The 26,207-nt window shown below is 43.6% G+C and overlaps 1 protein-coding gene across 4 annotated transcripts in view; it reads right to left on the minus strand.

Annotated features, from left to right (window-relative positions):
- Positions 1 to 314: 314 nt before the first annotated feature.
- Positions 315 to 26,207, minus strand: part of LOC306929015 (uncharacterized protein) — a 60,909-nt gene continuing 35,016 nt past the window's right edge. For all 4 annotated transcript variants that reach the window (XM_079509349.1, XM_079509351.1, XM_079509352.1 and 1 more), the window contains 13 exons: positions 24,333 to 24,459; positions 21,851 to 21,991; positions 21,517 to 21,576; positions 15,470 to 15,628; positions 14,630 to 14,729; positions 13,498 to 13,744; positions 11,605 to 12,163; positions 9,470 to 10,907; positions 8,907 to 8,998; positions 7,902 to 8,055; positions 7,378 to 7,496; positions 6,201 to 6,291; positions 315 to 2,547 (listed from right to left, as the gene is read on the minus strand). In XM_079509349.1, the coding sequence (XP_079365475.1) occupies positions 2,051 to 2,547; positions 6,201 to 6,291; positions 7,378 to 7,496; positions 7,902 to 8,055; positions 8,907 to 8,998; positions 9,470 to 10,907; positions 11,605 to 12,163; positions 13,498 to 13,744; positions 14,630 to 14,729; positions 15,470 to 15,628; positions 21,517 to 21,576; positions 21,851 to 21,991; positions 24,333 to 24,459 (3,784 nt within the window). In that variant the 3' untranslated portion in view covers positions 315 to 2,050. The remainder of the gene's footprint in view (positions 2,548 to 6,200; positions 6,292 to 7,377; positions 7,497 to 7,901; positions 8,056 to 8,906; positions 8,999 to 9,469; positions 10,908 to 11,604; positions 12,164 to 13,497; positions 13,745 to 14,629; positions 14,730 to 15,469; positions 15,629 to 21,516; positions 21,577 to 21,850; positions 21,992 to 24,332; positions 24,460 to 26,207) is intronic.

Below are 26,207 nucleotides of genomic sequence, written 5' to 3' on the forward strand. Positions count from 1 at the left end.
GGGGAATATTTTAATTTTATTCTTATAAATTATATTGTATTAACATATTCTACTATACAGATTGGACAATTTTATTGATTAAAAAGTTACATAGTGAGGCTTTAAGTGCATTAGAGTTCTTCTGCATGTGTGAGAGTTAGACTCACTTGAGTACATTAACATTAACTGCAAGTTATTACAATCTTTGACTAACTTTTACCACCTGACAGATGGTAAAAGTTGGTAACAGATATATATATATATATATATATATATATATATATATATATATTCATTCCCACTAGGTCTGGAATTATACAGGGAAACAAAAAAAATATGCTGAAATTTGTTCTTTACTGAACATTTTATGTACAAGAGAAATTATCAAAGGCAATACAAAAATAAAACAAAATGCATAAAACATACTAGTTCCTGTAATAGAGACAGAGAAAGGTACGCCTACTTACAGATAGAAAATTAAGTTAATAAATTGGCTTTCCTTAAATTATGAATTGGACCCTGCACCAAACTACTGTATTGCCCCAATTTGTATTTTCAAATGCAATTACTTGGGTTGTTTATAATTGAGTAGTAGTTGTAACAGATGTCTCCCATTGTCCACATGTAGCAAATTATCATAGTATAATAAAAAACATTTTACAATATCAATGTTAAACCTGCACTTTCAATTATGTTTTGCAGGCCCACAGACAACTATTCCATACATAGTTGTCCAACAAAGAAACAGAACATACTTTATATTGACAGTCTGAAATGTGTTCTGAATACTCAGCACATCATTAAGATGATTGATATCAATAGTTTAGTCTACTCTCGGCTGTCACGTGTGATGAGTTATGGAATAATAATTATATTTTCTATGAAAGTACCACTGTACAAGGACAAGTTTCAGTTGTTGTGGATCAGAGGCTACCAAACCTGACATGATCAATTAATCACTTTACTGTATTTCAAAAATAGGGAAAATAGGTTTGTGAAGCGCTTTGAGCTTGTAGATGAGCTAATCCAAATATTTTTCATTATTGTTTAATATTTTTTTTAATTTGTGAAATATTCTGTTTTGTTTTTTGTGAAAAAATACAATAAATGTAATAATAATAATAATTATTATTATTATAATAATAATAAAAATAAAATCATAGGAAAGTTAAAGACTCTTTTTCCTTTCATAAACCCCATCCATGATGCCGGTGGCAATTGGAAAAGTGGACAACATTGTCCTTAAAATGTCCAAGTGTCATGGCCTTAAGATAAAGAGAGGCTTACATACTGTAGAAGAAGAAGAAGACAGTCAGGAAAGACACGTGCCCTCTTGTCAACTCGTTCTGATGTCAAAGATGAATCAATAAATCATCTCATTTTTAAGTTTCCCTGTCATTCTAAAAACTCAAGTGTGAATAATACATACTCTGTACAAAATAATGATTCCCATCCTTCTTTCTGTGAAATCTGTGCTAATCTCACACATTGTGAACTGTGCATAATTATTGAAACGTAAACACATTTTCAGGTGTGTGAGAATGCATTTGGCCATGGGTTCTCACACCTCAAAACTCAGTCAGAATGTAGTCTCTCACTCAGACACACAACAACGTTTTGATAGTTTTGTCACGCATGTACACAAGCAGGCAATTTGGGTCCTGGCAGGTAATTTCAGAAATGACATCGACCCTATTATGTAATCTTATCAAAGAAAGTACAATGTGATAAAATAAACATAATTTAACTAGGTGTATGCTCAGTCATGTGACTGAGGGGTTAGGCAGGTACTGGGTACCAATCCGACGAATTCTGAAGATAGTAGAAAAGCAAATAAGTGGATATTAACAGATATAAACGCTATAGGAGTGCAAATCAGTTTGGTTCGGGACTCGTTCAAGGTTTCTTAATCGTTACATCTTGTGTATGGTTACATAAGAGTACAATTATTTTGTTCTGCTTTCCTCTTCCTCTTGATCACTTAAGCCCACATTTGACCCTCTGAGGCCTTTTGCTTTGCAAACTTGTGCCAGAGTTCAGTCTAACATTGGACATAACTTTTACCAAGTGATCACTGGACAATTTGAGGCATCTCACTCCAAGCTTTGGCCTTCTTCTTGGCTAGGGCCATCCAGGGAGGCTCATCCTGAGGCTGGGATGGCTGGGTAGGGCTGGAGTGTCCTGCAGCTCTGGATGGAATTGTACCAGATTGTGCCAGGGTTGATCGGTTTGAAAAAGGAGGGCAGGAAAGTGTAGAACTCGACTGGCCTAGGGGTCTTTGATTGGGTTGTGCGGAGGTTTGAGGCTGTGGTGTCTTGGTTGAAGGGGGGGTTTTGGCGAGGGATGGGGAGCTTACGCAGGGAGAAACTCTAGGGGAAACTGGGACCGGAGTAGGGGCAGAGAGGGCTCTTTGGGATGGGGTAGGTTGGGACAAGGGTTTGGGAGCTATGGGGGCTGGGTGTGACTGGGATTTTGCTGGCTGAGGTGGCACAGGTGTTGGAGAAGAGAAAGCTCTCCTCCCTTCTTTCTCCACAGGTGTTGTGGGCTTGGTGGTCTCCAATGAACTCCCTGTGGGCGATGGAAACGGCACGCACACGCACACACACACACACACACACACACACACACACACACACACACACACACACACACACACACACACACACACACACACACACACACACACAGAATTATGGGTCAGCAAGTAAGGTCTTAGACCAATTATTTTCTAAGCCAAGAACATAATCAATGGCTAATTTAAGAACTGGAACTTGGACAGACAACCTTATACAATACAACTATATTGCTATAAAATGTATAAAATAAAGATTTGTGTAAATGGTAAATGGTGCATTTATATAGCACTTTTATCCAAAGCGCTTTACAAAGATTGTGCATTACATTCACCAATTCACACACACATTCATACACCAATGGCAGAGGAAACTATACAAGGCACCAACCTGCACATCGGGAGCAATTAGGGGTTCAGTATCTTGCTCAAGGACACTTCGACTGGTGGGAACCTCACGGTTCCCATCTGGCCGTTCCACTCGGTGCATGTGGTTGTAGCAAGACGATACTACCAGCTGATGGACAGCCTCAGTGTGTGGAGATGATTGACTTATTCTGTGTGTGTTGATTCATTTGATAACAAGTGTGCAGTCACATCCAGCTCCAAGTCCATTTAAGTTTGGACTCAGTCCAGGTGTGACTCAGTGACTGCTTAAATACATCAGCTGTGATACATAGTGGAAATTGGATAATAACTGCATAATAGGTATAATCAAATGTTACAGGTGCCACGTGCCGGTAGAAATGATTGTATTGTTTTGTGCAGGTCAGGTCACCTATGCTTGAATGTTGGTGGCATTTTAGGACATTTAATTATAAAATGTTATCTGGAGACTAGAAACAGTCTCTTTTCAAACAGAAAACAAGAGCTTTTTCATAGAATAGGATCTCTTTCATTGTTCAAGGTCTCTTCTTTTAAACAGAGAAACTGTGTATTAGCTCTGAGTTCATCCTACTCAGTTGCCTGGCCTCATGCCATCAATTGATTTCACTATGAGCAGTTCAGAGCAACAGCGCCCCCCGGCTGTCTGCTTCATGCTTGTCTGTGCCTGTCATTCACTCTCAAGCATTCTTCATCTGGCGGTAGATTCTTACCTGCCTACAGTATATGTGGGACTGTCAGTCATATGTTGTATTTGTTTACAGAATTATTTGCTATAGGAGACCAAATTCTCATGTGACACATTATAGTTCGTCATTTTTATTTCATTTCATATTTATCATAAAGAGTTTGTGTTTGCAACAAAAGCATTTTGTTGTTTATAGGGAAGGACATTATGTAAACGACCTCATGTTTATGAAAGAATAAATTATTAAATCTGTTCATTGGAAATAGCTGATCTGCAAGCTTAGGTCGTAGATGCATTACAATTTACTAGTGATATATAAATAATAAATAAATAAAATCATGACATGACCAGCTAGACACCCAATTAAAATTGAAACCTCATAGATTATATAAATGTGTATGTGGCTTAATTAAATGACCAGTGCTTGGCTGTTATGCATCCACGGTTCTGTGCGCCATCAGCGCCATCAGCCGTGCACATTTGCTTGATACTTGATTGTTTGATAGAAAGTCCAGATAATAAAATCCTTCCTTCTAAAGTCCTTCTGTTATGAACCGAGAAAATCTGCACCATTGAAGTAGTACTAGTATGGAAAAGTCACTGTTTAGAAGCTCGTCATGTCACTCTAGCAAAGTGATTGATCTGTGTCTCTCCGGGTCCTACCTGCCCCACAACCAAGGAAGCTCTGAGAAGGAGGGGAAGTGGTCACGTGACTGGGCTGCACCATGCCACTTTCATGGACACTTTCATGGGAGCCAAACTCACACCGGAAGTGCAATGAATACATGGCAGTGAATGGAGCCGGCTGGACCAGCTCATAACTAGAAAAAGTGCCCTTCTGGGCACAGGTCTCCACCAGTGTGTGTGATGTTTGGCAAAATGTTTAGGAGTAATATATAAACGTGTGTGTGTGTGTGTGTGTGTGTGTGTGTGTGTGTGTCTGTGTGTGTGTGTGTGACGCGGCTTGGCCTGTTGTAGCGCCACCATGAGGCTGATTTGAAAACTGTCAAGTGGCATTTATTCCTCAGCCTAGTGGGAATATGCATGCACAGTTTCACCGCAATCGGACGCTGCGTTGAGTAGTTGTGGCGATTTGTACAAAACGCTACTCCTGAAAAGTTTAGAAGCCAATCGTAGCCAATGAGGGTGGATTATGAGAAATCAAACAAACCCGTCTTGATCACATGACTATGGAGAGCATGTGTACTGATTTGCGTGAAATTTAGATAAAATCTGAAGGAGTAATATTAGAAAATGTGTTTTACATATGTCGGCCTCCTGGTGGCGCTATAAAGAGCAGATGTGAAAAATTCCAGGCAAAGGTTTTTCCTTGGCCTCTAGGGAGTTGGCATACAAAGTTATCCACAGATCTATGCAGTTAGAGGTAAAAACACTTTTCGGCCAGTTATAGCGCCACCATGAGGCTGAGTTGAAAATGTTCACGTGGCATTTCTTCCTCGGCCTAGTGGGAATGTGCGTGCACAATTTTACGGAAATCACACGATGTGTTCATGATTTGCAGCATTTTGTTTGAAACTGAGCACTCCTGCGAACTTTGGAAGCCAATCTTAGCCAATCAGGATGGAGTCTGAGAAATCTGAAAGACCTGTTTCGTTGAATGGCTCTAGAGAGACTGTGTACCAATTTGTGTGATGTTTGGACAAAATCTGTAGGTGTACTGTCCAAAAACTTGTTTTGCACAAAGCGGCCTCCTGGTGGCGCTATAACAGGCCGTTCTGGAAATTCTGGGGCAGAGGTTCATCGTTGGCATCCAGGGAGTGTGTGTGCAAAATTTGGCATTGACCAGGTAAACGGTGCCAGAGATTAGCTGTTCACAGACGGACACACGGACGGACGGACACACGGACACACGGACGGACGGACGGAGTGCAAAACATACTCTCTCCCCATGCCTTCGGCCTGGTGGAGACAAAAACATTATGAACAATTGAGACCTTTTGTAAAGTAATCACTTCTGGAAAATAACAGAAGACATATCACAGGTTGTTTTCTAATCACTTACTTTTCGATGTGCACAGTATATAATTTTATCTGAGGATCTAAACAGCAGCAGGTATCGTTTCTGGCTGGGAAGTCTCGCGATACTTGGTGCGTTCAGAAAGGTACTTTGTGCTCTTTAGATACCATACCTCTAAAAAAATTACACAGTGTACACATTGAATAACAACACAGCAGACAATAATGTGTTACATGTCTTCTGTTATTTTCCAGAAGTGATTACTTTACAAAAGGTCTCAATTGTTCATAAATAATGTTTGTTCATGAGCTGGTCACTGAGCTCTCATTGACTCCAGTGCATTCTGCCAAACCTCCGGGTAGTTTGGCTCCCATGAAAGTAACCTCCGGGTAGTTTGGCTCCCATGAAAGTGTCCATGAAAGTGTCATGGCGCAGCCCAGTCATGTGATCACTTCACTTCCTTCTCAGAGCTTCATTGCCCACAACAAGGATGCGGGCTGGAAGCGATATTTTGCTGGGCCCCGCATGCGTGCGTGCGTGTGTAGGAGGGAGAAGTCAATGTTTATGTGGTGTACTCCATGTGTGCTGCACATCCTAACCTTTGCTGGTGAGCTCTGGTGTCTTGGAGTGGTCCCTGCAGGCAGCTGAGCTGACATACAGCGGCAAGGAAGATTTCCTCTCTGGCTCCTCCTGGAAACATAATGAACCAGTTTGGGCAGGTTGTTGTTGTGTGCGTGCGCATTTTGTTTGTCCGGCAGTGGTTCTCACCTCCAGAGACAGTGCTAGTGTTCATAACATTAACTCTGCAGGGCCAGTATTTTCCCCTCAATAATTATATGTTCTACTTTCCCTTTTCCAAATAAAACCGAGAATCAAGAAGGCTTTATGCAGCACTTAATCATACAGGTACAAATGTAGAAAGGTGTGTGCCGGTGTTCTAAACAGATCTCAACTCTCCCCGGGGTCCTGTTGACCCAGACTGCTGCTAGGTATTCTTTTCTGCCAGGTACAGTAGCTTACCGCATTCAGCTGGTGTGCTAAACAGTCCCTAATTAGGCAGCTTGAATAAAAAACAGAAAATGTCCAGGCCACCAGGGACGAAAGTGAGATTTGTCTACAACAAGGTTTGGCTTTCGTTTGTGCCGTGATAGATTCATGTTAGCAGAACCACACAGCAAAAGGTAAAAACAATATATACAGATGACACTGTCATACAGTATAATATTACATAATTTGACTGTCTGAATGTATGGTCTACAGCAGGTGTTCTCAACCTGGGGGTCACCACATTATTTTGGGGGGGTCCCCAGATTATTAAAAAAAAAGAAAAGAAAAAAAACATTAATTTTTTTTGCAACTGAATGTCTGGACAATGGATATTAAGAGTTTACATATAACACATAGTACATGCAGAAACTTTCCTTAATGATTATATATGATGTATTTTCTCTATTATTAAGGTTATTGTAGCGGTCAATTTGTATTGGGTGTACACACACACACACACACACACACACACACACACACACACACACACACACACACACACACACACACACACACACACACACACACACACACACACACACACACACACACACACACACACACACACACACACACACACACACACACACACACACACACACACACACACACACACACACACACACACACACACACACACACACACACAGTCCTGAATTTGTTAAGTGACATTTGACATTGGGCTGACTCTGCCAAACATTTCTGCTTCTGATTGTGAAAGCGCCTGACCTTCCTGAGCGTGGTCTCTTCCAGCGAGCCATCTTTGTAGATCCTCTGTTTCTGTCTGGCCACAGAGATCCAGCTGGGGGGATCTGAACCGGCAGGAACACCACGAGGTGATGTCACGTCTAAAGCAACAACACAGCAAAAAATAAATCAAGTCAAGAACACTCTGTAAACTTGACAGACAATATTGGTTGTTCATTCCCTGTTCGTGGGTCGATTTTGTATACCGTGGTGCACAATGAGGCCTTTAACCCATTTTGACCTGAGATCAGATTCTAAAAATGTCTTCTACATCCTGACAGTTATCTGAAAAAGCTATGTTTCTATGTCAGTCGTTCTTCGATTTTTCAAAAATAGCAGACCTACAAGCTCGTAGCGCGCCACCGAGTGGCGCACTATGAGCTTGTAGATCTGCTATTTTTCAATAGCTAAAGCATAACATAATGCTAACACCAAAAGGGGTTCCCGCCCAAAATGAGAACCGTGTGTGTGTGTGTGTGTGTGTGTGTGTGTGTGTGTGTGCATACCTGGGGTACACTTGGGTTTCTCTCCATGTACCTCTGGCTTCCGTGGTAGGGCAGGCTTGATGGCGACTGGCTGACTCAGTGAAGGCTTAGCACTGACTGGATGTGGCGGAGCAGCCTTATTTGTAGCTGGTTGTGCTGGCAGCTCAACAGCAGGCTGAAGGTGAGAGTAAAATCAATAAAAAATACAGACATGAAACCTCACCCTCCATTGGTGAATACCACAAGATTTCTCCAACCAATGAACCACTTAAACCCTGTATTCTTAGAGAAACGGAATTGGGTTACAACTTACAACTGCACTCGGATAGCTTTTTCCCCATCTACACAAATCTCTTTCCAATCTACAAGCTCACAACGTGTGATGCCTGGGTACAAATGAGCGGTCAGGAAACTCTTTCCAGTTGCTGGCGGTCGACCATTGGTCAGCCTCAGCTGCACTCTTCTATTCTCAATCAATTACATACACACATGCCTTATTTAAAAAAAATGTTTTGTGGCTTTCGCCTTAATTTGTATTTTTTTTTATAGAGAGATAGAGACAGTAGGCTGACAGGAAATGGGGAGAGAGATGGGGGGTGACCTGCAGTGAAGGCCGTCGGGATCGGGAGTCGAACCCGTGGCACACTGCCAGACTGGATTACCAGCCAAGGTGCCCAGACGGCTACGCCAGCCGCCCGGGCCACACATGCCTTATTTAAACAATTTGCTGTGTTGTCTCATGCTTTTGTTGCTATCCTAGGAACTATTTCTCAATTTCCACAACCCCAGCTACCACCTATTGTTTTTGGATTTGCTTTTATGCACTATGGGGGTAAGTATGGGAAGGCCTCTTATTTGGTATTGGAGATGCAGTGTTTTCCCTCTGAGTACCGAAAAACAGATCCATTCATCACCAAAACAAATAAATGTATTGCTCATTTTATATTCATTGCAAATATTTGTTTTGTAATTTCATTCATGTGTTGTCCTGACTAGTATTATTATTATTGTGATTATCATTATTACCTCTGTGTTCTCTTCCTCTGAGCTGAAGCGGTGCAAAACTACTGTCCTCCTCAGCCGAACTCCAAATGGGCTCTCCCCCTTAACTGGACTTTCTTTAGGATAGAGATTTGGAAAAGCTTTATGTTAGTTAAGTGTATAAAATACAAACACAAGCGTGTCTGTGACCATCTTTTGCCTAACAAACCGACTGCTGGGATGATAGAGACACACCAACAACCTCTTGGGCCAAGAGGTTGGAAGAGTCTTGGCGGTGCTGGCTCCGAAGTGAATTCAAAGAATAAAAGTAGAACCGCACACTGTAGCTTTGCCAAACTTTGATTTTTTGAGCTCATGCTCTTCTTCAGACTCACTGTGTGTGAGTCTGAAGAAGACCATAGCGTCGAAACATCACTCTCTGTAATGAGAGTTTGGCAAAGGGACCTATAGTATACATACTGTGTGGCTCTACTTTTATTATTTGATCTGATGGCAAATGAGCCACATTGTTGACACAAGAAACACAAAAATACACAAAGTATTAACTAAAACGAAACACAGTTGAGCAAACAATCAAATCTTTTTACCTTCTGTGGCTGCAATGGTAGAGGTCTGGTTTTTACCAGGGATGGCGGTTATGTTCCTCATCTTACTGGTAGGGCTCAACACAACCTCCACCTTAGTCGAACTCACTGGCTCTACTTTAGCGAGAGGGTTGGACTGAGATGAGGAGGAGTCAGAGGAAGGACAGGGTGTAGGGGACGATGGAGACGGAGGAACAACAGGCTCGTCTGGGCTTCCTCCTCCTGTAGAGAGTGATCTCTGCCAGGCGGGGGCGATAGTGAATCGAACTTTGCTCTGGTCCGACCCAGCGGATGTCTGTTTGACCATTTCTTCTGTGTTAGTTGGGGGACCGGAGGACTGTGGAGCTTCCACTATGGTTTCGGCATCAGTGGGAGACCGTTTTCCTGCTTCTTTGTCTCCGAGACCTGCTGCGTCCTCCTCCATGCTGGCACCACTAGAGGACCGCTTTACTGTGTCTCGCTCTGTCGCTGTGTTGTCGATTTCTCCTCCAGTCGACTGCTGAGCTGGAGTCACTGCTTGCTGTGAGCTGGGAGAGACAGAATTGGTATCGACAATGGCAGTATTACTGGTGTCATTATCGGGTGTGCTGGGAACACGGGTCTCACTCTCCTCCTGTGGTTCAGTCTCGGAATAGCCATGTGATTCTGGAAAAGAGAAAGAGGGAGGTCGGGAGGAAACAGTGGCTTGCTCTGTGGCTGCTGGTTCCACAGCAAGTTGCTCTGGATCACTTTGGTCTTCTTCCGGGGTGTTCAGATCTGGATGCGACATTCCCACACTCGCTTGGTCCACATCCTGTTGACCTGCCTGGTCAGTTGGCTCCACATCCAGTCGGTTCATGTCCATGTCTGGTTTCTGCTCCATCCCTCTCTCCATCTCCACTCCTTCATAGTCTCCCTCCTCTTCATCCGCAGAGCTTCTGTTGGAAGTGGCTTGGTACTCTGGTTCTGTGGAGGAGGGCTGGTCACACGGCTCCGGGTGGATCAGGGTTTGGTCCATGTGCTCTGTGGCTGCCGCAGTGTCCTCTTCCCACGCGCCATCCAGCGCTTCGTCTGCCACCGACGCTGCTGTTGGAGTTCCGACCATCGTTTGATCAGGAACCGTCACCATCATCTGCTCTTCCCTCTCCTCTTCCTCACCCTCATCTTCCTCAACTCCCATATCCTCCTCCACACTTTCTTTCCCATCCCTCTCTTCCCAAGCTGCCACCTTCTCCGCCTCCTCCTGCCGCTGATGCTTCTTCTCCTCCTCTTCCTCCTCCTCCTCCGCCCCCTCCTCCTCCTCTGACTCTTTTTCTGGATCAGAAACTTCATTCACTTCATTCTCTCCGTCGCTCTCGGCTCCGTTACTTCCCGTCGTAAACGGGTCATCCTCTTCCTCTCTGGTGTCATGCCCAGGGGTGACTTCCCGGGCCTCCAGTTTCTCCTCTTCATCCTCTTCTTCCTAAAAGGGAAAATGAAAAGGAACAGAGAAGCATGAAGCGGGAGATAAAGAGGTGAGAAGAGAGAAATACGAGAGTTGAGGAGATTTTATTGGCTTGCCAGAAGTTTGGTCTACAATACATAAACAAAACAAAATCATTAAAGATTACAAGTACCTGTATTCAATATAAATACGCTGTTAACACTCTAATCGCCCAGGGTCAGTTGGAACCAGTAAATCAGTGTGCCCAACGATTTGCAGCTTCAGAGCCCATTTCAAGGTGACACATCTTGTTTTGTGCAGTAGCATAGCATCTAAACCAAAACCCCCGCGGGAGGATCGCCGGCCACCGGAGGTATGCTTACTTCTAACACAACTAGCAACGGGACCGCGATGGGCCGTTAAAAACACAATCTTTTGTGTTTGGAATCATTGATTTAGATTCAGAGTTATTCACGTTTTTAGATTTTTAATCCCATCCATTAAAATGGAGGGGGAACACTTTGGGTGACAGCCCAACCGGAAATGATCGAATGTTTAAATAGACGCTCCTAGACTGTGGAGTGGTGCGCTCTGTTATCAAACAAGTAATTCTCCGTCTTCTGATTAATCTCCGTCCTGGGCATCGGACGTAATTATTTGATAGGACGGATAGGATGGGTTAACTAACCAGACTAACCACTATATAATATTACGGATGATTCTTAGCAATACTTACATCATGACCTCTGAACTGTCCCACCAAGGCTTTCTCTTCTTCTTCTTTGGTACCGCCCTCTTCTTCCTCCTCTTCCCCAACAGCTTGACAGGAAGGCGTTGTCTCATCCAGAACCACGTCGTCTTGTTCCTGGGCGGGTGGGGTCAAAGTGGAGGTCAGGGAGCTGGGGAAAACAGCATCCACCTCTTTCACCATCCCATCATCTTCAATCTCCACATCATGCTCTGCTTCCAGCACCTCCAGCGCATCCTCCGACCCCTCCTCCTCCTCACTCTCCTGTTTCTCTTCATCCACACGTAGGATGATGCTGCCGGCCTCCAGGCCCAGTGAGCAGGAGGTGAGTGGGGTCTTCAAGGAGCTCAGCACCTCCTGTAAGAAGGAACTCTCCTCTTCCTGCCCACTCTCCATCCCTCCGATATTACCCAGGACCCCATCGTCATCTTCTCCCTCAGATAGCCCCAGTGGGGAGTCTCTCTCCCCCACACTTCCTCTGTAAGTGAGGCTGGTTGGGGCGTCCAGCAGATACTCTCTCTGACAGGTAGGGGGCTCTGGGGTGAGCCTACAGGGTGCAGAAGAGAACAAGGAATTGTCACACTAGTCCAGCGGGTGGCAAATTTGGTATATAGCCTAAAATATTGTCTATATACATACATTCATGAATCTACTTGCTGACCGGCTGTCAGTATTGGGCATTTTCTTATAGGGGTTTCTTGTGACCCTACCATTAACATCCTATGGCAGGCAAAGATGTCAAAATTTCCTTTTGCTTTAAGTAGCATGTGACATGTCAAACTAGAGGGTTTTCATGATTCTGAATCCATTCCAAGCATTAGTTTTGCACAAAATACACTCCTTGGGCTAAAAACAGCCATAGCCACTTGCCCGGCTCCTCCTGGCTACATGTCGAAGTGTCCTTGGGCAAGGCACTGAACCCCAAATTGCTCCCGATGTGCTGGTTGGTACCTTGCATGGCTTCCGCTGCAATCGGTGTATGAATGTGTGTGTGAATGGGTGAATGTAATGCACAATCTATGTAAAGCACCTTGGATAAAGGCGCTATATAAATGCACCATTTACCATTTGCCCAAATGTGCCCAAAATGTGCTGACCTCATTACATTTGTGCTGACCTAATCACATTTGTCATGATTGCAATGGCCGTTTTTAGCCCAAGGAGTGTTTTTAATGCTTGGAATGGATTCAGAATCATGAAAACCCCCTAGTTTGAAATTTCCCACTTTAAACAAAAGAAGCTTGTCGGCTGCCGGACTACACTGCTGGGAGTGGAGAATGGCAAGACGGGTCAAATGAATGTTGCACACAAACTGTGTGGTTACATTTTCACTAAACATGTTGGAACTCTTGTGTCTCAAGGGTTCAATTCCCACCTCACCAACAGTGCTGCGTGCAATCTCTCCCCCCTCTCTACCCTCACTTTCATGATTTTCTTCACTTACTTACTCTAAAAAGTAAGTAAGTAATCGAGAGTAGCGATAGTTTAGGTAAGCACGGAAGGCAGGAGGTGTACATTGCTAGCTCACTCTCCCCCGTACTCCCCCCACCGCACATTAAAACTCATGTCATTCTTTTGTTTTGAGGCTCTTTTATGCCTTTATTTATAGAACAGTAGACCGATGAAATTAGGAGAGAGAGATGAGGAGTGACACGCAGCAAAGGTCGTCGGGATCGGGAGAGATTGCATCCAGCCCTGTTGGTGACGGGACACCACTTTGGTCCTCAAAGTGGGGTCCCGTGACCCTCAGGGTTCCTTGAGAGGGTTCAAATTTGACCCTTACATGCCTGTAACTCTGAAAATGTACACTCTCAAGAGTTATGGGTGTCTTCTCTGCATCACAAACGCACAACACAACCTGATCTTCCAGGGCTGAATCACCTTGAGGCCCTGGTGGAGGGTGAGGCCAGGGGCTGGCCGTCTGGAGCTTCCTCCTCGGGGAGACGTTTCTCGCTGTCAGAGAGGAGAGCAGAGGAAGCGTCTGGGGCGTGAGAAACATCCGGTCCTGCTCCTAACTCATCCTCCTCTCCCTCGTCTTCCTCTGTATCTCTCAACGGGGATCGTGTGGAATGCTCTGGTCGTTCCCTCTCTTCCTCCGCTGTCATTCTCAGCTGCTCGCCATTCAAATCTACCAGGCAAGATATGAGAGTCACTTTGTGGTCAACGTACGGTAGGTTATAGGCAGGGTTCATATTTGAAATTTGAGAGGAGGAGAACAAAAAACAGTTTTGAAAATAGATGTCATTGGCTATGACAGTATAGAATAGAATTGAACAGACATGATAATTATGACATTATGATGAATTCCTGTTCTGTTCTTTGTCTATATACAAGTGTCTATTTGTACGTCTCTAAATGTTTTGATGAATTGAACATGGTGGACCCTCTTGTAAACAAGTGTAATGCTTAATTGGGTCGTCCACTCACAGTTAACAGCCTTTGTATTGAGTTTGTGCTTGAAATGTAATGTAATTCTGCAAACTGTTAATAAATATTTCAATCAATCAATCAAACATGAACAAAACAAACCAAGATAGAAGAGTATAGAACACAACAGAACAGAAGCTCTATCATTCCATAGGAAGACAAGTTTCTAGTCATTTTTGGTGGCTACAAATAGCTTCATAATTATGGTTACTTTATTGTTTTGTATTATTTGGCCTAAAGGAAATATAGACCTGGAACAACCCTGCAGGTTATCTGCTCGGACACTTTCTGTCGTGAAGATATGCCTTGAACGAACTTCGAATTTCCAGAGAGTCGTGTAATCTTTGTAATAGAATTAGGTTAGGTAGGTTTCTAGGTCCTTAGCAGGAGCAATGGCATGAATTAGATTGGAAGGTGTCTACAGATTTGCAGCTGGGACAGTTCCAGATTTGACAGCTTCCATAAAATGTGTTAAGGTATTCACAATCACAGGATTGTATTTTCTTTACAGTTTCAGATCAAATATAGATTTTTGGTATTACAGAAAAACCAGAGAAACACATAATGATTTGATTGAAGCACAGACCTCCCCTCTCCTGCTCATCTCTCTCCTCAACTGACTCAGCTATGGAAGTGCTCAGTGTCTCGTCCATCAATGAGTCTCCCTCAATTCTCAGCTCCACCCTCTGCATGGAGAAAAGACGTTGATGCCATTAGCAACCATTTCATTATTCAACATACAGGGCCTGCTGTACAAGTATTGCAATTCTAAAAACAGTGCACCACAAAACTGTAGGCAATGGCTAAATGTGCTGTATTTATTTTACATACTGTACTCATTTAGAGAGATGTCGCAACGTCAGAAAGTGGGTAAGCAGTAGGTTTACCCAGCCACAAGTTGTGAATGAGTTTTATTAACCAGTATAGTTACTATGTGGTTATCAATGTGCCCTCTGTTGCCAGGAACATGCAGGCTTTTAATTCACACTACATCAGTGCTAATTGGTAGTTATAGGATGTTGCAGTTAGTCTCGCATAGGCGATCAGAGATCTGTAACGAATAACAATACATTTTAACAGCGATACGATACGCATCACAATACATGATTCAATAATGTAAAATCAACTATTTAGCAAAAAATCATTATGTGTGAAATGTGTGGATAATGCACGATAGGGTGGTCCTTCAAATTGGAATGAAATCAGGATTGCTTTTCAAAGCAGTGGGTGTGTAGGTTTGTTGTTCCGCCGTCCAAGCCCATTCAAACCTTCCCCAGACGTATCAGTAGTAGGAGTTCTCTGATCGTCTGGCTATGCGAGTTATAATTAACGCAGTGGGTATCCTGTTTGGTTGGAATGCAAACCATAGTGCAAAGCATAGTGCAACCATGGACATTATTCCGCCCTCTCTGTGTTTGTGTCTTACACTAGCGGGTTTCCTCTTGGTGTGGGCTTTGTGTCGCAGACCCAGTTTGTGTTTGGCTGCAGAGTTATTCAGACAGACATTGGGGCTGGCTGGTTGACTGAAGTCCCCTGGAACCACCACCAGGGGGCTCACCGCTCTACTGGAAGCAGCACAGGAAAACTGGGGAGGAAAAAATTGTATCTGTCAGTTGTCACAATGTCCACCCTCTAAAAACATCACATCACAATTAACTTGCCACCAATGGTAAGATAACTCAATCTGAAGCTTATCATAGAAAGAATATGAGGTCCTTGACACAGAATATGAGATGGACAGAAATTGTGTTCATTTGTAGGATTTACCCAACAAGGGCTTGTGACTAAATAATTACTAGATTGGATCCATTGGAACGTAGGTTATGTTTTCCATGTCCTGAAACGTTATGGTTGTGGTCCTAACATTTATGCCCTGCAGTGACAACAATATGCACATTTGCTCCATTCCAGTGTAAAGACCCCAAATCAGAAATCACTATCATGGTCATGGACACCTATCAATATTTATTAAATCACTATCATGGTCATGGACACCTATCAATATTTATTCACAGCTTTTCTTCCATTTGGAAATACTCTGGTGGCTTGGTGACACAGCAGACTTCACAACCTGAGCTGTCTTGGGCCTTGCATTTGAGATAGACTAAACAGATCAAGATTGTTATGTTGGATTACAGCTTTGTCATTTCGTCAAAAAGTTGGATTTCCACTTAACCGGCAGCTAACTAAGGAAGCACTTAACCATAGAAAAAGGAGGAGGACAGACGGCAGTGACATGAGAGAGAGAGAATTTCCAGCTGTATAAATATAAGCACTCCTTATCAGCTCTCTCTGACATCACTGGTGAAGTGGTGATACACCCAGGGTGATACACCCAGGGTTCACCCACTGGTGAAGTGGTGATACACCCAGGGTTCACCCAGTGGTGATACATCCAGGGTTCCATGGTGATACACCCAGGGTTCACCCAGTGGTGATACATCCAGGGTTCCATGGTGATACACCCAGGGTTCACCCAGTGGTGATACATCCAGGGTTCCATGGTGATACACCCAGGGTTCACCCAGGGTTGATACACCCAGGGTTCCATGCCTCTACTTTTGCTGCATTCATCTGGTCAGGCTGAATAAAATACATGCATTTTATTTTGGGAAACGGATGCCTTTATGTTTGATAATAGCCCAATTTAACAATTCATATATATATATAAATGATTACAGATATGTTAACCTCTGTGTCCTAACATTTCAAGATTTGTCAAATCTTTCAAATATGTTTCTATTTTGCGATGCATTGAGCTTGTAAATCAACATTTCTACTATTTTTTTTACGAAAATATGAAGATTCTTTCGTTTTTTACGCATTCCTGAGCCAATCATTTGATGATGATAATTTGTGACTCCACCAGTCATCAAATAACTGGCTTAGGCTTATCAAAAAAAATATCCATGAAAAAACAACCTTATGAATCAAGGATTCATAAGGTTGTTTTTACAAATTGAACCCAGGATGCATACACCTCTCTGTCTGTCCGCCTGTCCTCATCTGTCTTTCTGTCTCCTCCTGTCTGTTTGTTTCTGTCCATAACTATGTCTCTCTTCCTGTCTGTCTGTGCAGTCTCTCTATCAATCTGTGTCTCAACATGTCTCCCTCCCTTCTCGTCATTCAAACTATTCATGCATGTATTTCTTTAAATGTACACCACGCATGCGCACGCACGCACACACCATCTCAACAATGAACGTTATGGAAACAAATAGAGAGAAAGTAAAAAGATAGATTGTGTGTGTGTGTGACTGTGTGTGGCTGCATAGTTGTATGCTGCTTTTCAATCCTGATAAGGATGTCTACTGCATAACCTCTCTTTCTCTCCCTCTCTTCTCGCACGCGCGCACACGCACACACACGCGCACACACACACACACACACACACACACACACACACACACACACACACACACACACACACACACACACACACACACACACACACACACACACACACACACACACACACACACACACACACACACACACACACACACACACACACACACAGTCTGAGTTCGAGCTGTAGGAATCACACACATCACATGACAACTATTTACCATGGTACCTTTACTTTACAAATGTGTGTGTGTGTGTGTGTGTGTGTGTGTGTGTGTGTGTGTGTGTGTGTGTCTGTGTGCAGGAGTTTGTCTGCTTTGTCTGTTTCAATGAGGCTCTTTTAAAAGGAATAGATGTCTGGTTGTGTTCTGATGAAGGCCGTCGGGCCAAAACACCATGTTGCAGTGATTGAAAAGAGGGCATGTTATAATGGAGCCAGTGTCACACCTCTTCAGACTACATGTTATAATGGAGCCAGTGTCACACCTCTTCAGACTACATGTTATAATGGAGCCAGTGTCACACCTCTTCAGACTACATGTTATAATGGAGCCAGTGTCACACCTCTTCAGACTACATGTTATAATGGAGCCAGTGTCACACCTCTTCAGACTACATGTTATAATGGAGCCAGTGTCACACCTCTTCAGACTACATGTTATAATGGAGCCAGTGTCACACCTCTTCAGACTACTACTACTACTAAAGAATACATCGCATGGATGCACCTGGTACGTATCCTCAGTGATGTTTCCTGAGGTCAACGGGGTTTCGGGTCTACCAACATCATACCCCTCACTCAGGTGACCCAGCCGGGGTTGATCAAATCCCGACTTAAGTCCCAGTAGCTACCCTCGATCAGTCCATCAGGGAATGAGCAAGGCCACACAATCCGTTGCTCCGGAACTACTCTGCCGGGACTGGGAGAACCAAATTCTGGCGCGTGGAAGGACTAGGCTCTGTGGGTTGACTCCTGTCCGGGCCCTTCCTACGTCTCACCAGGTCCACTCCTGCTCTCACCAGACCCAGGATCTGTGAGTTGCACCAGACTCCCAGCACCAGGCACTCCATTCAGGAGTGGTGGATTATAATGGCCCTCCTAAAGGCCTCACCGAGGTTTGTTGGGCTTCCTCCTCACGGAGGACACAGGCTGGGGCGCTAACCCATACTGCTCACCCAGGTGCCGTCTACATTCCGGCTGTCACCCGTCTCTCCGGCGGTCACCAGACTATACCCGGCTGTCACCCGTCTCTCCGGTGGTCACCAGACTATACCCGGTTGTCACCCGTCTCTCCGGTGGTCACCAGACTATACCCGGTTGTCACCCGTCTCTCCGGTGGTCACCAGACTATACCCGGCTGTCACCCGTCTCTCCGGTGGTCACCAGACTATACCCGGTTGTCACCCGTCTCTCCGGTGGTCACCAGACTATACCCGGCTGTCACCCGTCTCTCCGGTGGTCACCAGACTATACCCGGTTGTCACCCGTCTCTCCGGTGGTCACCAGACTATACCCGGCTGTCACCCGTCTCTCCGGTGGTCACCAGACTATACCCGGTTGTCACCCGTCTCTCCGGTGGTCACCAGACTATACCCGGTTGTCACCCGTCTCTCCGGTGGTCACCAGACTATACCAGGTTGTCACCCGTCTCTCCGGCGGTCACCAGACTATACCAGGTTGTCACCCGCCTCTCCGGTGGTCACCAGACTATACCCGGTTGTCACCCGTCTCTCCGGTGGTCACCAGACTATACCCGGCTGTCACCCGTCTCTCCGGTGGTCACCAGACTATACCGGTTGTCACCCGTCTCTCCGGTGGTCACCAGACTATACCCGGTTGTCACCCGTCTCTCCGGTGGTCACCAGACTATACCCGGCTGTCACCCGTCTCTCCGGCGGTCACCAGACTATACCCGGTTGTCACCCGTCTCTCCGGTGGTCACCAGACTATACCCGGTTGTCACCCGTCTCTCCGGTGGTCACCAGACTATACCCGGCTGTCACCCGTCTCTCCGGCGGTCACCAGACTATACCCGGCTGTCACCCGTCTCTCCGGTGGTCACCAGACTATACCGGTTGTCACATAGTCTATTCCTATGAGTCATTATGACATTATATCATCACAGTCAGGCTGAAACCTTGTATTTCCTACTATTTATGTTGTTTTTGTATGTAAATGAATGGCCAACTCTTCGCGCTTTCCTGATCTTTTCCTGAAGGTTTTCTGAAAATGCATGTTTTCCCTGTAGGTTTTGTTCACTGATTAGCCTTGCTAATTCTACTTGGGAAAGAAGACAGAGTACTCTGTATAAATCTGAGTTGAATATAATGAATTATGTAATGTAAACATGCTGTAAATGCATGAATTATGTAATGTAAACATGCTGTAAATGCATGAATTATGTAATGTAAACATGCTGTAAATGCAATTGTGAAATGGTGAAATAAATGGTGAAATAAATAAACAATCAATCAATCTACTGCTTAGAAAATAAGTGTTCAGCAGAGGAACTCTAGAGCAGGGGTTCTCAACGTTTTTTGGTCGGGGACCCCCGAAAATGCTTTGGCAACGTCTCGGGACCCCCGCCCCGCCCGACCCCCAATATCAATTGACTGCTACAATAACCTTAATAATAGAGACAATACACCATAAATAAATCAGATATAATCATTAGGGAAGGTGTATGCATGTACCATGTGTACTATATGTAAACTCTTCATTTCCATTTTCCAGCCATTCAGTTGCAAAAAAAAAAAAAAAGAAATGTATTTGGGGACCCCCCAAAATAATTTGGCGACCCCCCGAGGGGTCGCGACCCATGGGTTGAGAACCCCTGCTCTAGACTCTAGAGCAGGGGTTCTCAACCCCTGCTCAGCATAATTAACATATAATGACACCTTGGCAAATGCCCCCCTTTCTCACTGACGATGTTCTGTTTCTGACAATCTACTGAATTGCCAATGCAGGACATGTGTTCTCAAACAGCACATGATTGTCAAAACAACTTTTTATTATGACATTTATTATTAAACAGTTTGGGACATATGAGGTTTCCACCCGACAGCGACAATGTTTGAAGGCAGCACCTCGACTCCGCCCCGGCATTGGGCTCGGTGGAAATAATAGGATTACAATGGAGGGAGACGGCCAGGCAAACTGCAAACTGTATGGCCGAATGGTTCAATGGCAGTCTTTGACTACACTACAAAAGAAATGAATAAAAGTACATTGGAACAGATTTTTCAATCTGGAAAAACTCCAGTTCCAGTGACTCCAAGAAGTCTGTCTCCAGTTCTTAGATCATGTGGGAAGTGTGTACAGTATGTATGTCAATGTGCTTGTTTGTTTGTTTCTTAAATTAGTCTGACCCTTTTATCAAAGTGTCTTTCTTAACTCTCTGAGAGCGTACTCTTGGAGTTACGAATTGATAATGATAAATTAACACTGAACATAATTCGCACACACACACACACACACACACACACACACACACACACACACACACACACACACACACACACACACACACACACACACACACACACACACACACACACACACACACACACACGGGTTATGTACAGTATGTATGCTGGGTTGCAGTGATTAGATCATGATCATGAGATGTTTTAACTAACATACCAGTCACGAGTAGAACCCCCCCCCCCCCCCCCCCAACACACACACACACACACACACACACACACACACACACACACACACACACACACACACACACACACACACACACACACACACACACACACACACACACAGTCTGGGATTCAGAACATTAAATGTCAACAGACAGATGGAACAATAAATAAGTACAATCTCGCAGAAAGCCTCAGACTAAAGGGCTGTCCACAAAAAGCACTATATGCCTAACTAGTTTATATTGTTCACCATTGTCATCATTATATTTGTAATATACTCTGCCATCCACTTCTCTTAGAACAATGTTTATAACTATATCTTTGTAGTTATAGTGGTCGTGTGTGGACAGCCCATCTTGCATAGATGATGATGGTGGTGTGTGTGTGTGTGTGTGTGTGTGTGTGTGTGTGTGTGTGTGTGTATGTGTGTGCACGCGCGCACGTTTGCAAGTGTGTGCATAGTCATACCTGGTCTTCATCACTGTCTGTTCCTTCCAGACTGAGAGAACTGTTTGTCTGCACTTGATTCTGAAAGAAGAGTCAGAGACAGAAAGAGAGATAGAGAGAAAGACAGAGTTGAATGTGTAGTGAGTGTAGAGTGTAGACTATTATTTTAAGTGCTGATGATGGACCGAGGACTTCCACTCCTTTTTTCAATGTGTCACTTTTTTCACTATGTAAATATTTTGTGCTTTTCTGTTTATTCTGGCCTGTCGCACCTGACCTGACCTGACTCCCTCTCTCGATCTGTAAGCCTTTAGTCTAGTGTAGAGTGTTGTGTAGTTAGTGTGTAGATTATTACCAGTACAGTGTGTAATGAAGAGTATTCAGGTGGGCTACAGGGCAGACCATCGTCTTCAGACAAGGTTGCGGGGTCTTCCATCTTCTTTACACACATCAGAGATGGTGGTGAGCCCAAGCGGATGGCCTGCTTCAACTGCATCTGCACGTAAACAACAGTGGCCCTCATTCATCAATCTCAGGTAGACACCAATACGTATTAACCCTTATCCCTAAACGTATTTGCCATATTTTAAATATATAATATATAATATTTCAACTAGCCGATCTACATCGACATTTTAAAATGTTTTTCAAAATAGTAAAAAATAGCAAATACGTTTATAAGATAAGGGGTGGCACAAGATATAGCCCCCAAAATAATTACCAAAACACTCAAATCGATAGGATGAAAAAAATTATAATCATGGTATTTCTTTGCTTGAAACCTTGAAAAAAATATTTTGATCCAAGCCACAAACAAAATCAATTGATTAATCTTTAAAATAAAAATGCTCGGAAATCCATCTGACCACTGCTGCTGCTGTTCAGTAGGTATGGGAGTCGAACGTCTGGCTTCTCTCCTTAACTAAGGTTCCAAATTGTGGCATAACTCCAGAAGGACTTCTCCCTTGGGAGACGTCGATCCATTTTCAAAGATCTTGTTTAACCTAACAAACTGAAAATCTGTATATTTCAATTGCTTGTAATTATGTAACCTGTTAATAAACAATTTGAAAATAACTATTTACTATATATGAAGAAGAAGCATTATCGGACCCTGGCACGACATTATTGTCGTGCCAGGGTCGCAGGAATTTTCTAGCGATCAGACTATTAATATGGTTAGTGCGACCTTGAATTTATGTTTTATTAAGCTCCCAACATCGTACTTTATCCCATTCTGAGCACTAAAACCACTAATGACCGCAGGCGTGTGCACCGAGGATTGGGATTTTAGGCTGTTTCTACCATGGGAGTCCTATGGGGTCCAGCGTCGGAAGCTAAAATAAATAAGGTAAACATATTCATTTTAATGCTGGATTAATGCTCTTTTATCAATCCTCGTAATCTCGTGATTGCCACAGGAGGGTCGAATAGCTATTCACGAGATATCTCGAGGTTGGCACAGATTGGGTTAAATGAGGTCCTGTTCAACTCAACTAAGTGGCAATCACTAACAGCAAAGCGGAGAAATAGCTTAATTTGGGCTTGATGTATGTGCATGCCTACGTACGTGCATGTGTGTGTGTGTGTGTGTGTGTGTGCGTGTGCGTGCTTCATGGACGGTATCACTGAAACTCAACCTAATGAACTTGTTATCTGCCATCTGTTATGTGCTGCCCTGTAACAGTCTCTCAAGGACTCCTTTAACTAGCACAGGCACAGAACAAACACAGGACAACGGTGCTTTTCATTAGCCAGAGCACAGGACTGACACTGGCTAGGCCGAGGTTACTTATTGCTGTTGTTAATGACAGCCATGTTACTGTAGCTCTAAGACCCTGCCTGAGGAACACGTCACATATTAAACTCTGACACAGCTATAGGCATAAGGAGTTCCCAATGCATCTATGTACGTCTAAATATGGAGTCTGTATATGGGCATATACTGAGATCTTTATTAACGCAATGACAAGGCGACTGTGGCTCAAGAGGTAGAGCAGGTCGTCCAATGATCCATGGGTCGGCGGTTCGAATCCCGGCTCCTCCTGGCTACATGTCGAAGTGTCCTTGGCTCCCGATGTGCTGGTTGGTACCTTGCATGGCTTCCGCCGCAATCGGTGTATGAATGTGTGTGTGAAGAATGGGTGAATGTAATGCACAATCTATGTAAAGCCCCTTGGATAAAGGCGCTATATAAATGCTAAATTCTAGCATGTAAACTTTAAAGCTTAGATTCCCCATCAATGATGTCACTGGTATGCAGGTTTCTGAACTGTCCCACAGCCCTCCTCTGAGACAGAGTAGACAACAATTGTGCCATATTCAAATTCAAATGAGCATTAGTGAGGACCAATTACAGTCTATGAAGATAGGTTGAAAATGGGTGAAGCATATACCGGTAGCCACATGAAGTTGATAATACAAGAAATACAAATCTTAGTTTACCTTTCTGGGGTTGGGGTGGGGGGTGGGTGGGGGGGTTTGTTTTTTGCTGTTTTCTTTTGAGTTTGTCTTGTCTTGTTTAAAAAAAAAAAGGAAATCATGATTCTGTAATTCATTGTTTTGAATAATGATGATGTCTGCATTATCAATACATTTTACCAGATAGAACTGGCAATGCAGAGCCTTTAGTGTTGCAGTATTTGTCTGTTAGCCTTTCTATTTCTGTGTGTATACGTAATGTACGTCTGTCTGTCTGTCTGTCTGTCTGTCTTCCTCCATGTGTGTCCATTTCCATCCTCTGCATGTATCTCTCCATTTCAAGTGTGCGTGCGTGCGTGCGTGCGTGCGTGCGTGCGTGCGTGCGTGCGTGCGTGCGTGCGTGCGCTCACACGTACCTGTAGTGACTTGACCTTCCCAGGGATGCTGTCCTGAGATGCCCCCAAAGCCTCGTGGGCTTCGGACGAATCAGAGACGAAGATGGAGTCATGTGACAAGGCCTTGCTGCCAAGACTGACCTTTGACCTTGGGAGAGAGGAAGAAGGAAGTTAGAGACAAAAAAACCACACACAATGAGATTTCACAGCAGCTTCTAGACATAAACAAACATCAGGATATGGGAATGTCCCGGTGGCACACACAAACACCAAATCCAGCTCAGCACTTTTTTGTGTAATATTTTATACATTGCACATGTTTTAAATCCCTGAGTGAATGAGGAGGAGGAGAATTACTACTGTAATAAATAAATAAAATGGTAAATGGTGCATTTATATTCAATGGTAATCAAAGGCTTTCTCACACCTGATAGATTGGGCAACAGCCAGGTGCGTTGGTGGAGTATTAGCGTATGGTGAATAATAATAAACTAGAAAAGCGTGCAGACGCCAGGACATGATATGAGGATGCTGCGGAGCAATTTGTACAACAATGTGTTCACGTTTATGGTAGTTTTGGGGCATATTTATAGCACTGGTTCCCAAACTTTTTAGCTCAAGAACCAAAAGAGAGATTAGACGTTTATCCGGGACCCAAACTAGTGAAAATAGCAGATGTAAAAATGCACAGCTTCGTGCCGTGTTGTGAGCTATTTCACTACTTCTTAAACATTTGTTTTCCAATTTATGGAATTTCTTTTATTTTTTGAAAGAATCATTGAATTTTGTTATCAATTCATGTACATTTTTGCTTTATTTTTTTGAAAATGTGAAATAATAATAATTATAATAATAATAATGTAGGAACCAAAAGGGACCCATAATGTATCGGCAACCAACAAATGGTTCCCGACCCACTGTTCAGGAACCACTGACCAGTGTTCCTCAACATGCAATGTGGGTATGATTGGATGTTGCGAGACAGACAGGGAAGAAAACATTATCTTTGCCTTGACGGCCGTTCCGGCCTGGCGGAGATTAAAAGCACCTGCACACTGTAGACGCTTTCTCAACAAAGACACTTGTTTATTTCAGTTGCAACGTTTTAGGTACAAGACCTTCTTCAGGCATACTGACAAATGATACAAGCAGTCTTTTTATACAGAAAAGTGGGTCAACAGAACCAACACAAACCCCTAGTCAGTGAGGATGGGGTATACCTTGTGGCAATGATCACACTTAATTAATTACGTCAATAACAAGTCTGTATAAAAAGACTGCTTGTAAGTATGCCTGAAGAAGGCTTGTAGCAAAACGTTGCAAATGAAATATAGAAGTCTCTTTACTGAGCAAGTAAGACAGTGTGCAGGTTCTTTTCTTTCTTTTTTGTGTGAATTTACTGCATACCAATACAATAAATTGTGACAGCAAGTAAAAGCGAAGAGTAGTCACGACAGGAAATGGCATTTTAACACCCTACAATGCACAGGAAACTGAGACTCTCCATGAGGAGTGACATTTCCCAACAAAAAAATAATAAACACAGGAAGTGAGGAAGCTCCACAGGCATGTCATCACGAGTGTGCTTCAAAACAAGGCTCTTTAACCACTTTAATCCTGGCTTAAATCACCCCTGTTCTGATAATGATTTTCACTGATGCATTGGATTATATTATAGTCAATTTGAAATTTTGTAAAAACTGATATGGTGGCAAATAAAATCACCTTTGAAACAATTCACAGTATATCATGTTCCAAAAGAGCTATACTGGATGGAATACAAACACGTTTTCACATCATATTTGGATTATGTGTGTTATTTTGTGACCAACTGAATTTGAGGATGTATGCATAGAGTGCATGAGTTTGAACATTTGTGTCTGTGTGTTCGACTTC

The sequence above is a fragment of the Electrona antarctica genome (assembly GCF_951216825.1).
Source record: "Electrona antarctica genome assembly, chromosome: 1".
In the NCBI taxonomy this organism is placed as follows: domain Eukaryota; kingdom Metazoa; phylum Chordata; class Actinopteri; order Myctophiformes; family Myctophidae; genus Electrona; species Electrona antarctica.